This window comes from Sceloporus undulatus, chromosome 3 (assembly GCF_019175285.1).
Source record: "Sceloporus undulatus isolate JIND9_A2432 ecotype Alabama chromosome 3, SceUnd_v1.1, whole genome shotgun sequence".
In the NCBI taxonomy this organism is placed as follows: domain Eukaryota; kingdom Metazoa; phylum Chordata; class Lepidosauria; order Squamata; family Phrynosomatidae; genus Sceloporus; species Sceloporus undulatus.
Genome location: NC_056524.1, coordinates 256,506,837 through 256,519,609, shown reverse-complemented (window position 1 = coordinate 256,519,609; position 12,773 = coordinate 256,506,837). Strand labels below are relative to the sequence as shown.

General features: G+C 38.9%; 1 protein-coding gene across 1 annotated transcript in view; it reads right to left on the bottom strand.

Moving 5' to 3' along the window:
* Positions 1-12,773, bottom strand: part of ECT2 (epithelial cell transforming 2) — a 41,802-nt gene that overhangs the window by 14,626 nt on the left and 14,403 nt on the right. The window contains 6 exon segments of the mRNA XM_042458544.1: positions 5,071-5,190; positions 5,924-6,002; positions 8,269-8,350; positions 8,578-8,674; positions 10,366-10,476; positions 12,208-12,276. Coding sequence (XP_042314478.1) covers positions 5,071-5,190; positions 5,924-6,002; positions 8,269-8,350; positions 8,578-8,674; positions 10,366-10,476; positions 12,208-12,276 — 558 coding nt within the window.

The window sequence follows — 12,773 nt, the reverse complement described above, 5'->3', positions numbered from 1 at the left end:
TTTTTAAAAAATTGAAAAATTAGCTCCCCAGCATTCTCAGAGACCTTTAAATGGCAAGTACTGTAGCAACAATCCTAAACCATTCCAACATATGGATTTCTGTTTCTGTTTCAAATGCCAAGTTTCCCATCAATTATGAGAAGGATTCACAGTTTTTATGTTCCCTTGAACACCACATGCTGAATTCTAGTGCATATCTTTCCTCTCTTCTGCCTCATACTTGTAAAGTGTCCCAGAACCGCACATGGTTAGCACCAAGTACATCCAATTAAAAACTATCACTTCCTCCGCAGGTAGATACATTTCAAATTAAGTCCCAGCTAATCTGATAGATCTTGTAAACAAGCATACATATGGCTCTAAAGATAATACCTTGGGGATTTCAGTTTTGTATAGATGTTGTGCCAAAGGCCCAAACCTGTTCTTATACACTGGCCTGCGTTCTAACTCCAATCATCAGTCCAAATACATCAACCTGAGCAGCCAAGTGAAAGGCAGCATGCTTACATTAGAAGGTGAAAGTATATACTTTATTAACACATAAATAAATTGGCTTAACTATTTGCTGATGTCCAAGTTACATTAATTAAATGCAGTTTAATGTTATGGCTTGTAGTAGTGTTTCTGCTATAGTGCAGGCTTGTGGCTACCAAGATCTGGAGCTGCTATTGGCCATCTGTAGAACCTTCACATTCTAGATCCATTTATTTCTTTTAATATATATATTTATGCATTAAAAATACCCCCACCTTGAGTTACCAGCATGAATACTGGACAGGGCTCCTTGTGTAGAAGCAGAAATTTCAGAATATGTTGTTTGGTATCTTGTTGCAAGACAAGCAACACCTGCTGAAATTCCCTCTCCTACACAACCCTTAAAAGTACTGGAATCCTCTCTTTGTTTTCAGTTTGGCAACCCTATACCCACCCATTCCTTGCCCAGATGTTTTAGACCCAAGAGAGGCCTTTAATAAACAAGAAAGCACTCTGGAAATTGACTTTTTGTTTACTCCCGTTTCAGAAAGGTATGTCTTGTGCCTAAAGCCACCTGCCCAACTGGCTTTTATCCTCTAGGGATCATTTTTAGTTTTAAAAGGGGGAGGGGTTCCAAAAATGGGGGGGGGGCCTCTGGATCTCAAAAAGGTATTGGGATGCATGTGCCCCATGCATTTGCCTATCCCTGATGGATTGTCAGCAGGTATGTGAAGATAATAATGATAATAAATTATTATTGTCATTGTTACTAGTAGCTTTATTTATACCAAACTAGGAATTAAGATGACTTACACATTAAAATTATTACAATATAGTTAGAAACATACAAAAGGTCAGCATTAAAATAGAATTAAAGTCCTAGCAATACTGAACACCTTGAAACATACAATTGAAAATGTAAAAAGGTCATTTAAAAAAATAGCACAATTAACACAGTACAGCACATTTTTAAAAGCCTTTCCTTTAAAAACCTTCAGTTTTCAGAAGCCTGTCATATTTTTTTAAAGTATCTGCTTGTCAACAGAAGGAAAATAACAAGGTAGACATTGTAGCCTCATTAGTAAAGGAGTCTTGAGGTCTAAGGGCAGCCATTTAGAAGCTATAATAAGCTATTCAGAAGGCATCTCTTGTTTCCATAAATTAATCTATCTCTTAACAGTAGAGAGACTTAAAGGCCCCACTAGAAGTTTGACTTCCAGTCTCATGTGGCAATACCTAAACATTTTTAAGCACCACTTTTATATGTACACATACTAAGGTAACTAGATTAAATTATTTCAGCAGCCTCTACATAGGGTTTATTTCAAAAGTGTCAAAAAGCTATAGCAGTTAGAAAATTAATTTTTCTGAATGAATAACACCAATACTAGACTAACCTCACTGGCTCTTGATTTGTTTCAAGACTCAATTCGAAGTATACTTACCCTGAAAGTCACCAGTTCTTCAGAAGCTTGATAGCTTACTCCTCCAAACACATGAGCTTTCTACACATACGGGTTTTAGAAGGAAGTGGAGGTTCTGTTTTATCGCCCATATTGCACCTAGGATACCTAGTTCCTCTGAGTGACATGGCATGTCTGGTGTTGGCACCAAGGCTGTGAAACCTCCTGCTATAGGAGATCTGCTAACACCCTCGCTTATGTACCTTTAGGGGTTGTATAAATCTGTACTCTTCCTCTCATGGAACTCACCCAGCAGTCATTCCAAGGGAGGCAGATGGGAAGCAAAGCCACTCATAAGCCACTTTCAGCTCCTGCTCTTTTTAAACTGATTTTTTTTCATTGCAAGTATTATGAGAATTCTGCAGCTTTAAAAACTAGACCTTGACTTATTTTTTTAAATTAAATTCTGCCTACCTTGTGCTTTTTTCTATTGTGTCACATGTTAGCCTGGGCTGATGCCTATAAATCCAACCTAGAATCTTTTCTTGGCTGAGGAATGGCACAAACATTATTTAAATAAAGGAACAATGCTATTTAGGCATACATTTCAAGTTAGATACTCTGCTTGCTGGTCCTTTAATGCTGTTTTTATCTTTTCATTTTGTCTGAATTGTATTTTTTAAAATGATTTTAACCTCCTTAAATCTCCATTCTGTGAAGCAGAAGGACAAAAATATTTTAATAGATGAGTAAGGAGGGAGTAGATTCCTCAGAAGGTGGATGCCACAAGTAGTCTCTCCATTGTACACAATCCTGCTATAATTGTGGCAACTAAATCTCAATCGGCTATCTGGTTTAAGTATTCATCATGACAGATCAAGGTCCGTATTCAAATTAACTCATGGTCATTCAGGGCACATTTCTTTCTGAAGTTCTACATCCCTCATCATACAGCTTGTACACACTACAGTGAACATGTGCTTTACAGTTTCTCCCATGCTACACTCCGAAACTTCATTAGTTTGTTTTCCCCTAGCTCAGTATCTTTCCAACAGCAATTACTAGTTATATTGCTTGGTTATACTGCTTGTGTGGACACTTTATGTGTACATTTCGTGTAGCCTAAGCAGAAGTAAAACAGACTTACCTGACACAGACCCGTTATTTATTCACATTAAATTACAAATAAGCCCCATGAGAATTTGTGTGCTGCTGAGCCACTGTCTTGACAGCCTGATACAATGCCAGGATTGTAAGCAGCACCAAGAGACCAACTAATTCTGATGAGTTACACGTGTGCAACCAAGATGCATCAATTCCCAAGATGCAAAAACAATCAGCTACCATCTCATGCTTATTCTGCATCAAGTGGACATTAGGGAGGGAAAGACAGTAAAAGACAACAGGTAAAAGGAGACAGTTGAGGCAACTGAAGCAGTTCTCCTCCATACTTAATTACTGAGTTAAGAAATCAGTTTAACCTAAATTCTGAAGTACAGGGAAACCAAGTTAATGCACTTGAATAAAGAAGCAGGACAATGGATATTGTTCCTCCTTATAGTATGTTTCCTGACTGACAGAGATTGCAATGTTATGCATACTGACATGGAGTAAAACCTCACTGTACTCAGTCGTTTATATTCCGTGGATAGACAGATAGATAGACAGACAGACAGACACACAGATAGACAGACAGATAGTCATCCCTCCATATTTGCGGCTTTGATATTTGCGGCTTTGATTATTCATGGATTTCATTAATATGTTCTCTCTAGGACTGTCTAGGTCCTCCAGTGCAACTCTGTGGTCAACTTTAACTAAAAGTTGCACTGAAAGACCATTTGTAGCTACTCCAGTGCCATTCTATGGTCAGTGTATGTTGGACACTGACCACAAAGTTGTACTGGAGGACCTAGAGGTGTCCTCTCAGGTAAAAGCAGTGTTTTTGTTATTTGCAGTTTTTCCATATTCACGGGGGTCTTGTTCCCCTAACCCTAGCGAATATGGAGGGACAACTGTATATATGATCACGTAAGTACCATTTGAACCTTTTTTCAGCCCACTAGAACTGACATCGTAATAGACCCAATTTAGACAGGCTTTCATTTACTAAAGAGGTAGATTCACTCTACAAAATCTTAACCAGGTATCCTCTGAAACAAGTGAGTAATATTTTGCACAACTACATTGCACTGCAGTTATTAGCTATGCACCGACAATAGTTATGCAGATTGGGTCTGGGCCACAGGCAGATCTGTGTGTCTTGCAGCTATTTTCAGGAGCAAAAAGAAAAAAGTGTGTGGTGCACCAAGAGAGGCAGAACTCTGTGTGTGTGTGCGCGCGCTTATATACAAATAGGAAATATTTTCAATGGGTATTCTGCTACAACCAAAACAATAGAATCCCGTAGAACCTGAAAGAGTAACAAATGTTATTTAGCATAAACACTTGTGGAGACCAGCCCAGTTCATCACGTATATATATATTGGGTACCTCCGTAGGCAAATTATAGCTTACAGGTCACAGAAATAGGTTACTAGCCCTTGTGGCTACAAAGCCTACTAAAACCTCAGGAACCAAAGGATACAGATGAGTAAGATTTCCTGTGTACAGAAATTGGGCTTTAGGCCCAAAATGGTATGCCAATTTGTTCAATTTGACAATCTAGACAAGTTGTAGAATTCAACTTCGCATCACAGAATTTGTGCTTTGCTTTCCTTCCTTTTTTTTTTCTTTATACACACAGCTCTGATTGTATGTCAGTAACAAATTTAATGCACTATACTTTATTTCCGCAAGAACTTACACAGGAGGAAGAGAATTACTGAAAGGTCCCTCTCACTGCTTCAATAACAGCACCCCCTTCCCATCAGCTTTCTGTTCTCAAGAAATCCTTTTACTGCCAGTAGCAAGACATAGCAACAGAAAGTTGTTTTGTCTTTCTCCCTAATTCCCCCAGTATCGAGCTACAAAGCATTAAGTCTGCAGAAATAAAGTGTTCCTTGTGACAATTTGCACAGCAGTTCTTACCAGCTGAGTGAGTGCTACATATAGCGGAATACTTTCTGTCAAGACAAGAAAAAAGTGTTCAAGTTGTCCTTCACAGACTCCAGGTATTTGGAGTGCTATTTATTCCTCTGGGTTGGAGGTCCATTCCAGAATGTCACAGCCAAATGAATATCTACAGACTTACCTCCAGGCAGTCGTTAAAAAGGAACAGAGTGACCTGCTCCCCTCTGTCACAGAGGTCGTCACCAAGTGCAACCGTTTCCAGGCGCTGAATTAGACTTCGGTGAGATGACAAGAGGTTGGCCTTTGGGAAACAGAAGCTCATTAAAAAATAATCATCATAATTCAGGAGGTTGCTGCATCACCCAGAAATAATGATAAAACAGTGTTCTTTTAGCCAGAAAGATTTCCTAATTAAGGGGGGGGGGGGATGGTCACGCACAGGTACACATAACTGAGTGCCTAGTTAGTTGCTGTGTAGATAATGTATTATGAAGACTAGGTAGACCCCACTGCCATATCAAGCTTGGTAATACATACTAGGGGGTTCACAATTCAAAATACAAAGGATAAAGAAAAGTTATGAAAACAATGTCATCTCTTCCAAGTATTTACAGTTTCCAATCAGGAATTACTCTAAACACCCTCCTTCTCTAAATCATGATCAGAAAGATCAACATCATGCTCTCTCAAATACATGAAATTTCAGGAAAAAACAGATAAGGTAAGGAGAGGGAGAAAAACCAAGCTCCCTGAACAGAGGTTTCTGCTTTCTTCCTCCTGTTACTACCAAGTGCTTATCTAAACAAAACAGCCACTTAAAATCATACAAAATGTCCATCTAGTCCAGTATTCCATTTGTGCAATAGCCACCCCAATACCTAGATAAAAACACAAGTGAGACATAAATGCAATATCAACTTCTCCCTTGGGTTCCCCAGCAATCTCATATTGAGTCATACTACAACTGAGTCATACTACTACATACATCCACTAAAAAGACTCCACCCCATAGTCCTAGATACCCCATTACTTACTGGACAACCATCTACTTCATAAACTACATCAAAAATCTGCCTCTGGGCTTCAGTTTTCCTTTTATCTTCATTAATATGCCTGGGGGAAAGAAAACAGCAAAGGATTTCAGTTTCCAGGTTGCAATGCAACATGGAAAGAACATTTAAATATTTGGTTCTCAAATTAAGTGAGGGTCAAATATACCACTTAGCTATATAATGTTCAGTGAAGGTAAATACTATAATAGATGTGAACATGTGGACATGTATGCATTTTTCTCAAACTTTCTACTGGTGAATGAACATCCATAAATTAGATGTACTAAGCTTAGACAACTGTAGGCATTACTTTGTAACTTTTTAAACATAACCTTGGGCTTAGTGGCTCAGAGTGGGATGTTTGGCCTTTGATGCTTGTAAATCTTGCAAAGCAGAATTCAAAGACATAGGCATGTTAGTCTGGAAAATCAGTATGTAAAGGAATCTTGCAGTACTGTTGAGACAAACTGAAAGATAGAAGTTGGCAGCATGAGCTTTCATAGACCTGAGCCTACTTCCTCAGATGCATGTGGTGGAAATATGCTCAAGTCTACGAAAGTTCAGGCTACTAACTCAGGGGCAAAATAGATTGTTAAGAAGAGCCGGCTTCCCGGGTGACTGAGGGCATGGTGGTCAGACAGCAGCATGCCCCCAGTCTGCCAGGAAGCCACTTGACCGACTGCACTGTTTCAGTGGCACAGAATTTACATATGCTGCATTGAAGAAACACCGAAGAAATGCCACTGCGGCTGCAAAGGCACCCTTTCCCCAGCGCACCCTTTCTGGCGCTCCTTTTTGCGCCGAGGAAAGGCCAGGTTTGGAGCGCTGGATGCAGTTGCTGTGGCCCCAACCTGGCGAGCAAAAGGGGAGCCTGTTTCGCCCCTTTGTCTCAACGGTGCTGCAAGATCTCTTTGCATACTTGCAAAGTAGTTTAGGCTAAGAAATTATGATGTCCCCCAAATAAGCAAGGAGGTCCATGACTTGAATGTGATTTCAGTTCAGGTCTCCAGACCTAAACCAACATTCTAATTAGTATTTGACCTCCATTTCCCACTAACCACTTTTCAGAACATGGCAAAGTTACATTTTTTGGATTACAACTGCCAGAGTGCCCAGAATGTGTGGCCAAACTCTGCCACTCTCACAAAATGTACATGAAGTCGATTCTGTTTTATGTTATATTACCCAAATTGCTTTCATTTACCATTCCAAAGCTGACGACTTCAGGTGTTAAGAGTATCACACAATATTCTATGAACACGATCATGACACACACATTTTTCTTCTAGCAAATATATTGGAATCAACTTGTCAATATTTTGCCCCCTAAGCTCTAAATTAGAGGCAGGCAGACTTCCCTCTTATAGGATCTACTTTGGGGTTTTTTGAGGGGTGAGGGATTAACTAGAATCCCCAAGATCCACCACCCATATCAAAAGAGACACCTAGCACTCAAACATTCTGAACTTAGTGATTTGTTTCCAGTTCAGGAAATTGAATGAAGCCCAGCCTGCCACTGGTTATTCCAAAATTCTTCATTTCAGTGTGGTTTAGAAGGGAAAGGGTTGTAATTTTGTTGCTATTATTGATGAGCAATCTCAAATCAGAAATTCTTACCCACCTATGCATCTCTCGCACAGGTCTACTACCAGATTCTTATCTTCCACCTGCTAATCTCTACAGCCTTGCTCTTGCTAAAACTTGCTCTAGCTAATGTGTAACAAGTAATCCAAAATGGATTGCTATGCCAAATATATAACAAAAACTTGCCCATGGGTTATTCTAGAGTCCATCATATTTGCCTGAGCTTTTCCTGGCTCAAGTGGAAAGAGAAGAAGGTTCAAAATATATCCCGTTGTTTTAAGAAATGGTGCTGCTGCTTCCTGAACAGGAATAAGACAGTCTTTTTTCCCCCTTGCTACAAAAAGGCTCTCAACAGTAATGAATAGCTGTCTATAAAACAAAGCATCTCTCACTGCAAAATGAATTATCAAAAGGATAGCAGTGCCAGAGGTATAGAATGCCGGTTTTCTGGGAGAACTAAATGCTAAGGGCCTGTTGTAATCAGTCCAATTCAAGGCCTAATTTTTTGGATGGAACTGTAGCTCAGCTCAGCATTTAGTTCCTTCAACACAAAAATGTTCCCATGCAAGGTATCTAAAGCAGATTTTGACAACCTGCAAACATGAACTGAAAATATGCCACAATAAAAACTACATAAGGAGTACATTCATGCTCAGCAGACAATACACAATATTCCTAAATTAATCTACTACACTAATTTCAGTATTCTTTTCTGGGTTGCACTGATGAGAATTACCACTTACGTCATCACTTCCTTTAGCGACTCAATGGCTTTCTCTAAAGTGGTTTTGTCAGGATTGTCTTCTGCAGTGTGTTTCCTAAGGTCTACAGCAGAAAAATATTAAGATCGTATTACTTTTCATAGTGCTGGTAACTAAATAAGCACTCACTATGTGTATAGCAACTTGGTCAAATGCATGTTAAGTACATGGAAGTTGCTACAGAAAGTTTGGATCCCAAATGAAAGCAGTTAGAGAGAGATCTTGAACTCTTTTGATCTCAAACACTACTACAATATTTTAAAAGTCTAATAAGCAAACTTAAACACTTACCATTTAGAAGAAGGGCAACACTAGGAAGCCTCTGAACAGGGCGGATGAGGAGCTCTGCCAAACTCTGGCGGCCACAGTCTGGTTTAGCTTGATTTATCTATTGCAAGAAAATATGTGACATTATTTATAACAAAGAAATATCACTTTTGCAATTTCAATCCTTGCCATTCCTAAGGAATAAATTCTTCATTTTTCCAGCTTCCTCAGTCTCCATTTCCCATGTTGACAGGTAATTAAATTATGTTTTAAAAGCCCACACTCCTGACATGTTAATAAGCTGTTAATTGCTTGCTTGTGAATACTATTAAAAATGTTCATATTCAAAACTGGCTAAATCAATATCTTGAAAGACAAGCATTTAGCACAACTGCAACATTACGATTTCCTCTTTTCTTTTCCCAGCAGCTATTCATATCAGCAGCACAGCTCCAATCATATCTTCTTAAATGCTTCTCTAATATTTTGAGAAGAAATCAGAGTACCAAAAAGACTCATCCATACACTTAGCTAAAAATAAATGACAAGCAGTCAGATACCTGCTTTTATTTAGCTGGAAGAGCTACCACAAATTATGGCCCACAGCACACAAAGGAGCAATCTGGTCAGTAGTAAGAGACCTCAGCTTGGATCTTTTCCAGCTCCATGGGACACAAAGCTATTTACAGTTTGGCAAACCAGTGTTCATAATGTACTATGAAGGACTGCAAATTCCTTCAAGTCAATGGTGAAACGCTATCAGAGCTATAGTCCAAAGACATCTTGAAAGCCACAAGTTTCTCACCCACGCATTGATGTAAAAGTTATCTGATAGTACAAGTTTTTCAGCTACTTCATACCAGCCATAATCACTACATTCTTGGTTTGTCTCTATGATTATGTGCTGAAGAAAGTGGTAGATAGACTTTGAGCTTTCAGGATCTATTTGCATATTAGTGTTATCATTACACTGTCCATCAAGTAGAGGCAACTAGTCTCTTGTCTACTTGTACTAAAAAGTTATCTTTCCACCACCATCACCCACCAAAAATTTTAAAAAATTAAACAAGGAATACATTTGCTTGCTTGTCCCAGCATGTATGGGGAAGCCCTCACTGGGCCCTCTAAGTGGAAAAACTAACCTCCAGAATGTTGAAGAGGACTGAGGTAAAAAACAGGGAAGAAGCCAGATGTAAGATTGTGGTTCAGAGTCAGCTATTTACCGTACTTACAGAGCTACATACCGGAATTATTTGTGTTTACAAGTGTAAATCAAAATCTGAGTTACACCACTTAACTTTCAGATCCTAGTTGCCAAATTTTGTGGGGCAGGGGGAGTCTTTTGTTGCTACTGTTAAATAAGGACTAAGAAACCCTTGCACATCTACTGCAAATCATACAGTGATCTACCAATTTATCCCAGTCTACCTTTTGTCTACAATATCCTCAAAGAATTAAAATCTAATGCTTATATGCAGTAATAGATACAGTCCAAGGATTTGATCCTATTTTTAGTCCCCCTAAAGTTGAATCAATGACAACTTGTTGAGTCTACATATATGAAAGTACCACCGATTCAATGGGTCTACTCCAGTTGGGACTAATAATTTAGTTTAAGACCAAATCTCTACTGCAGAATATATCTTGCACTACTAAACAACACCAACAACAATAATACCAAGATTTTATTTTAATACACTCTTGCTTTTTCAGTGCTCAAAATCACGATTGCTTGTCTCCATTTCTAAAGTCAAGCCTTTCAGAAGGTGGCATTACAGGCCAGAGAAAATCAAACAAATAGAAAACCATTACCTTCAGGAAAGCATGAAACCTTGGTTTCTGTTTTTCACACTTAGTAATGGTTTCCTTGCTCATTTCGAAGAAGTTCACAAATGGTGGGTATGTTTTCAGTAAGTCTTTTGACTGAAAGAATAAATAAATTTCATTTACAACCTGCTCCATGTAGCTGAAGTGCAAAAAGATACCATTAAGAATATTGGTGTTTCAAAGCAGCTGTAATTGTTGGTGCTTCATAGCAACTAGTCCCAAACATACCCTGAAATAGATAAGGTTACTAGTAAATTGGCCAAAAATATTTTATTACAACTGCCCATATTTTGGTGATCCTGCACCATGCTGGTGTTAATAGGAAGTGTGATCAGTCACACATGCTGCTGTGAGATACTTTTGTACCCAGTCACTGAGATGCAGAAGAACTGGACATCTCAAAGTGAATAGTATACTTAAAAGTTTACACACAAAGTTTCAAACATACTTGGGCATTATATAATCTTGCTCCCAATGTCCTCTCCAGTAGAAAAGACCTTTTTAACATTTTATATTTAAATTAATTTCTGTAGAAAGGCAACTCTATTAAATTTGACAAAGAATTTTTACTTACTGTATATACTCATGTATAAGTCTAGAAATTTTAGTCTAAAAATTGACCCCAAAACACTTGAGTTGACTTACCATGTGGTTAATGTAAATGCTGTATTTTAAAAAGGAATCATACCCTGGTGAAAGGAAAGAGTGTAATCTGTCCTGGAAGCATTGATACCCCCCACCCCCTCTAGTCTCTCATCCAAACAGTTATGCCTGCTGGAATTTTGTAAGTTCTTTGGAATGTTTTCCTTTATTTCATCCTTTACATCCTTTGTTACGTGCTCCTAAGATTTATGCTTGATGTATCCACAGGTCATATCAAAATCCCTAATTTTTGGCCCTCAAGCCTGTCTTCAAATTATACATGAATTCTACTTATAGTCCAGTACAGTGATTTGCAAACTTTGGTCCTCCAGGTGTTTTGGACTTCAGCTTCCAGAAGCCCCAGCCAGTTTGGCCAACAGATAGGAATTCTGGGAAATGAAGTCCAAAAGATATGGAGGACCAAAGTTTGGGAACCACTGGTCTAGTATATAATGTAATCAGAACATCACCAAAGGCTTAAAACTGAGCAGCAAGTTTACATTGCTCGTCACATACATAACTGGGGTCAAAGAAAATCTCTTTGGTTATTTGTAAGTAACCAAATACAGTCCAGTTATCCCTAAACCACAGCCAGATGATTCTTCCAAATGACATGCCCATATGCCAATTATCAAACTCTTGACAATAAAGTACAACCAAAAATATTAAGGGATCCCCTGTGTGGGGAGATAGATACCATTGGACACTCTTTATGGACATTCCCATGTTGAGAGTTGCAATCTAGATATGTATTTTTTATAAAGCCATCATTGATAAAGTTAAGATCAATAGAGGGTCAATGCCACAGTGCCAAGAACAGTATGAATAGTCATCCCCATCAAACACCACAATGGTCCAAAGAAACAAATGTTGTCTCTACACCAGGGGTAGGCAACCTTTTTGAGCCAGGGGCCAGGTTGCTGTCCCTCAGACAACTGGGGGACCGAACTCAAAATGGCGCCCGGAGTGGTGTGGAAGCTGCGGCGGGGGCGGCAATCAGCGGCAGGACCGGGCTGGGGCCGGTCCCGAGGCCTCGCTGGGCTGGATCCGGCCCGCAGGCCGTAGGTTGCTGACCCCTGCACTACACCATGTTCTCAACACATAGATTATGCAGGTCTGCTACTACATAGAATTCACATACATGTAGATCTGAAAAATAATGCATAACTAATATAAAGGACTTACATATTTAAGGATGACTTCACCAATACTTTTGCTTTCAGTCCAGTTTATCATAAGGTCTTCAAGGTCCTCCTAGAACATAAATATGAAATAGTGTCTATTTTCTTCAGGCATTTAAAATTCCTAAAACAGAAGTATCAATTAATATTCTGTACATGGGCAACGTTGAGGTTACTATTATTCTGATAGCAAAGGCAAAGTAAGGTAAAAAAGGAATAAGCTTTATTAGTTCTAGCACTGTACTTAATAAGAGTGAATTTGAGGAAGTTCATTAACTAGGTATTGTACTAAAAACCAGTGTTAGAGAAAGTAATTCAAGATGTAAGAGCAGATTTTTTATAATCATCAATGGTCAAAGAATCTGTCAGATATTTAAAAAGTGATTTACCGCATATACTCGACTATAAGTTGAAAAATTTATGCTCCAAAATCCTGGGTAGACTTATGGAAGGGTCAATGAGTTAATGCTAATAAATTTTGTGAAAGAAGAAGTGCCCACCTTCCTCTGTAGCCTTGTAACGGCTCCCTGTTTGAAGCCCCGGCGCCGGCTCTCCTCTCCTCCTCTCTCC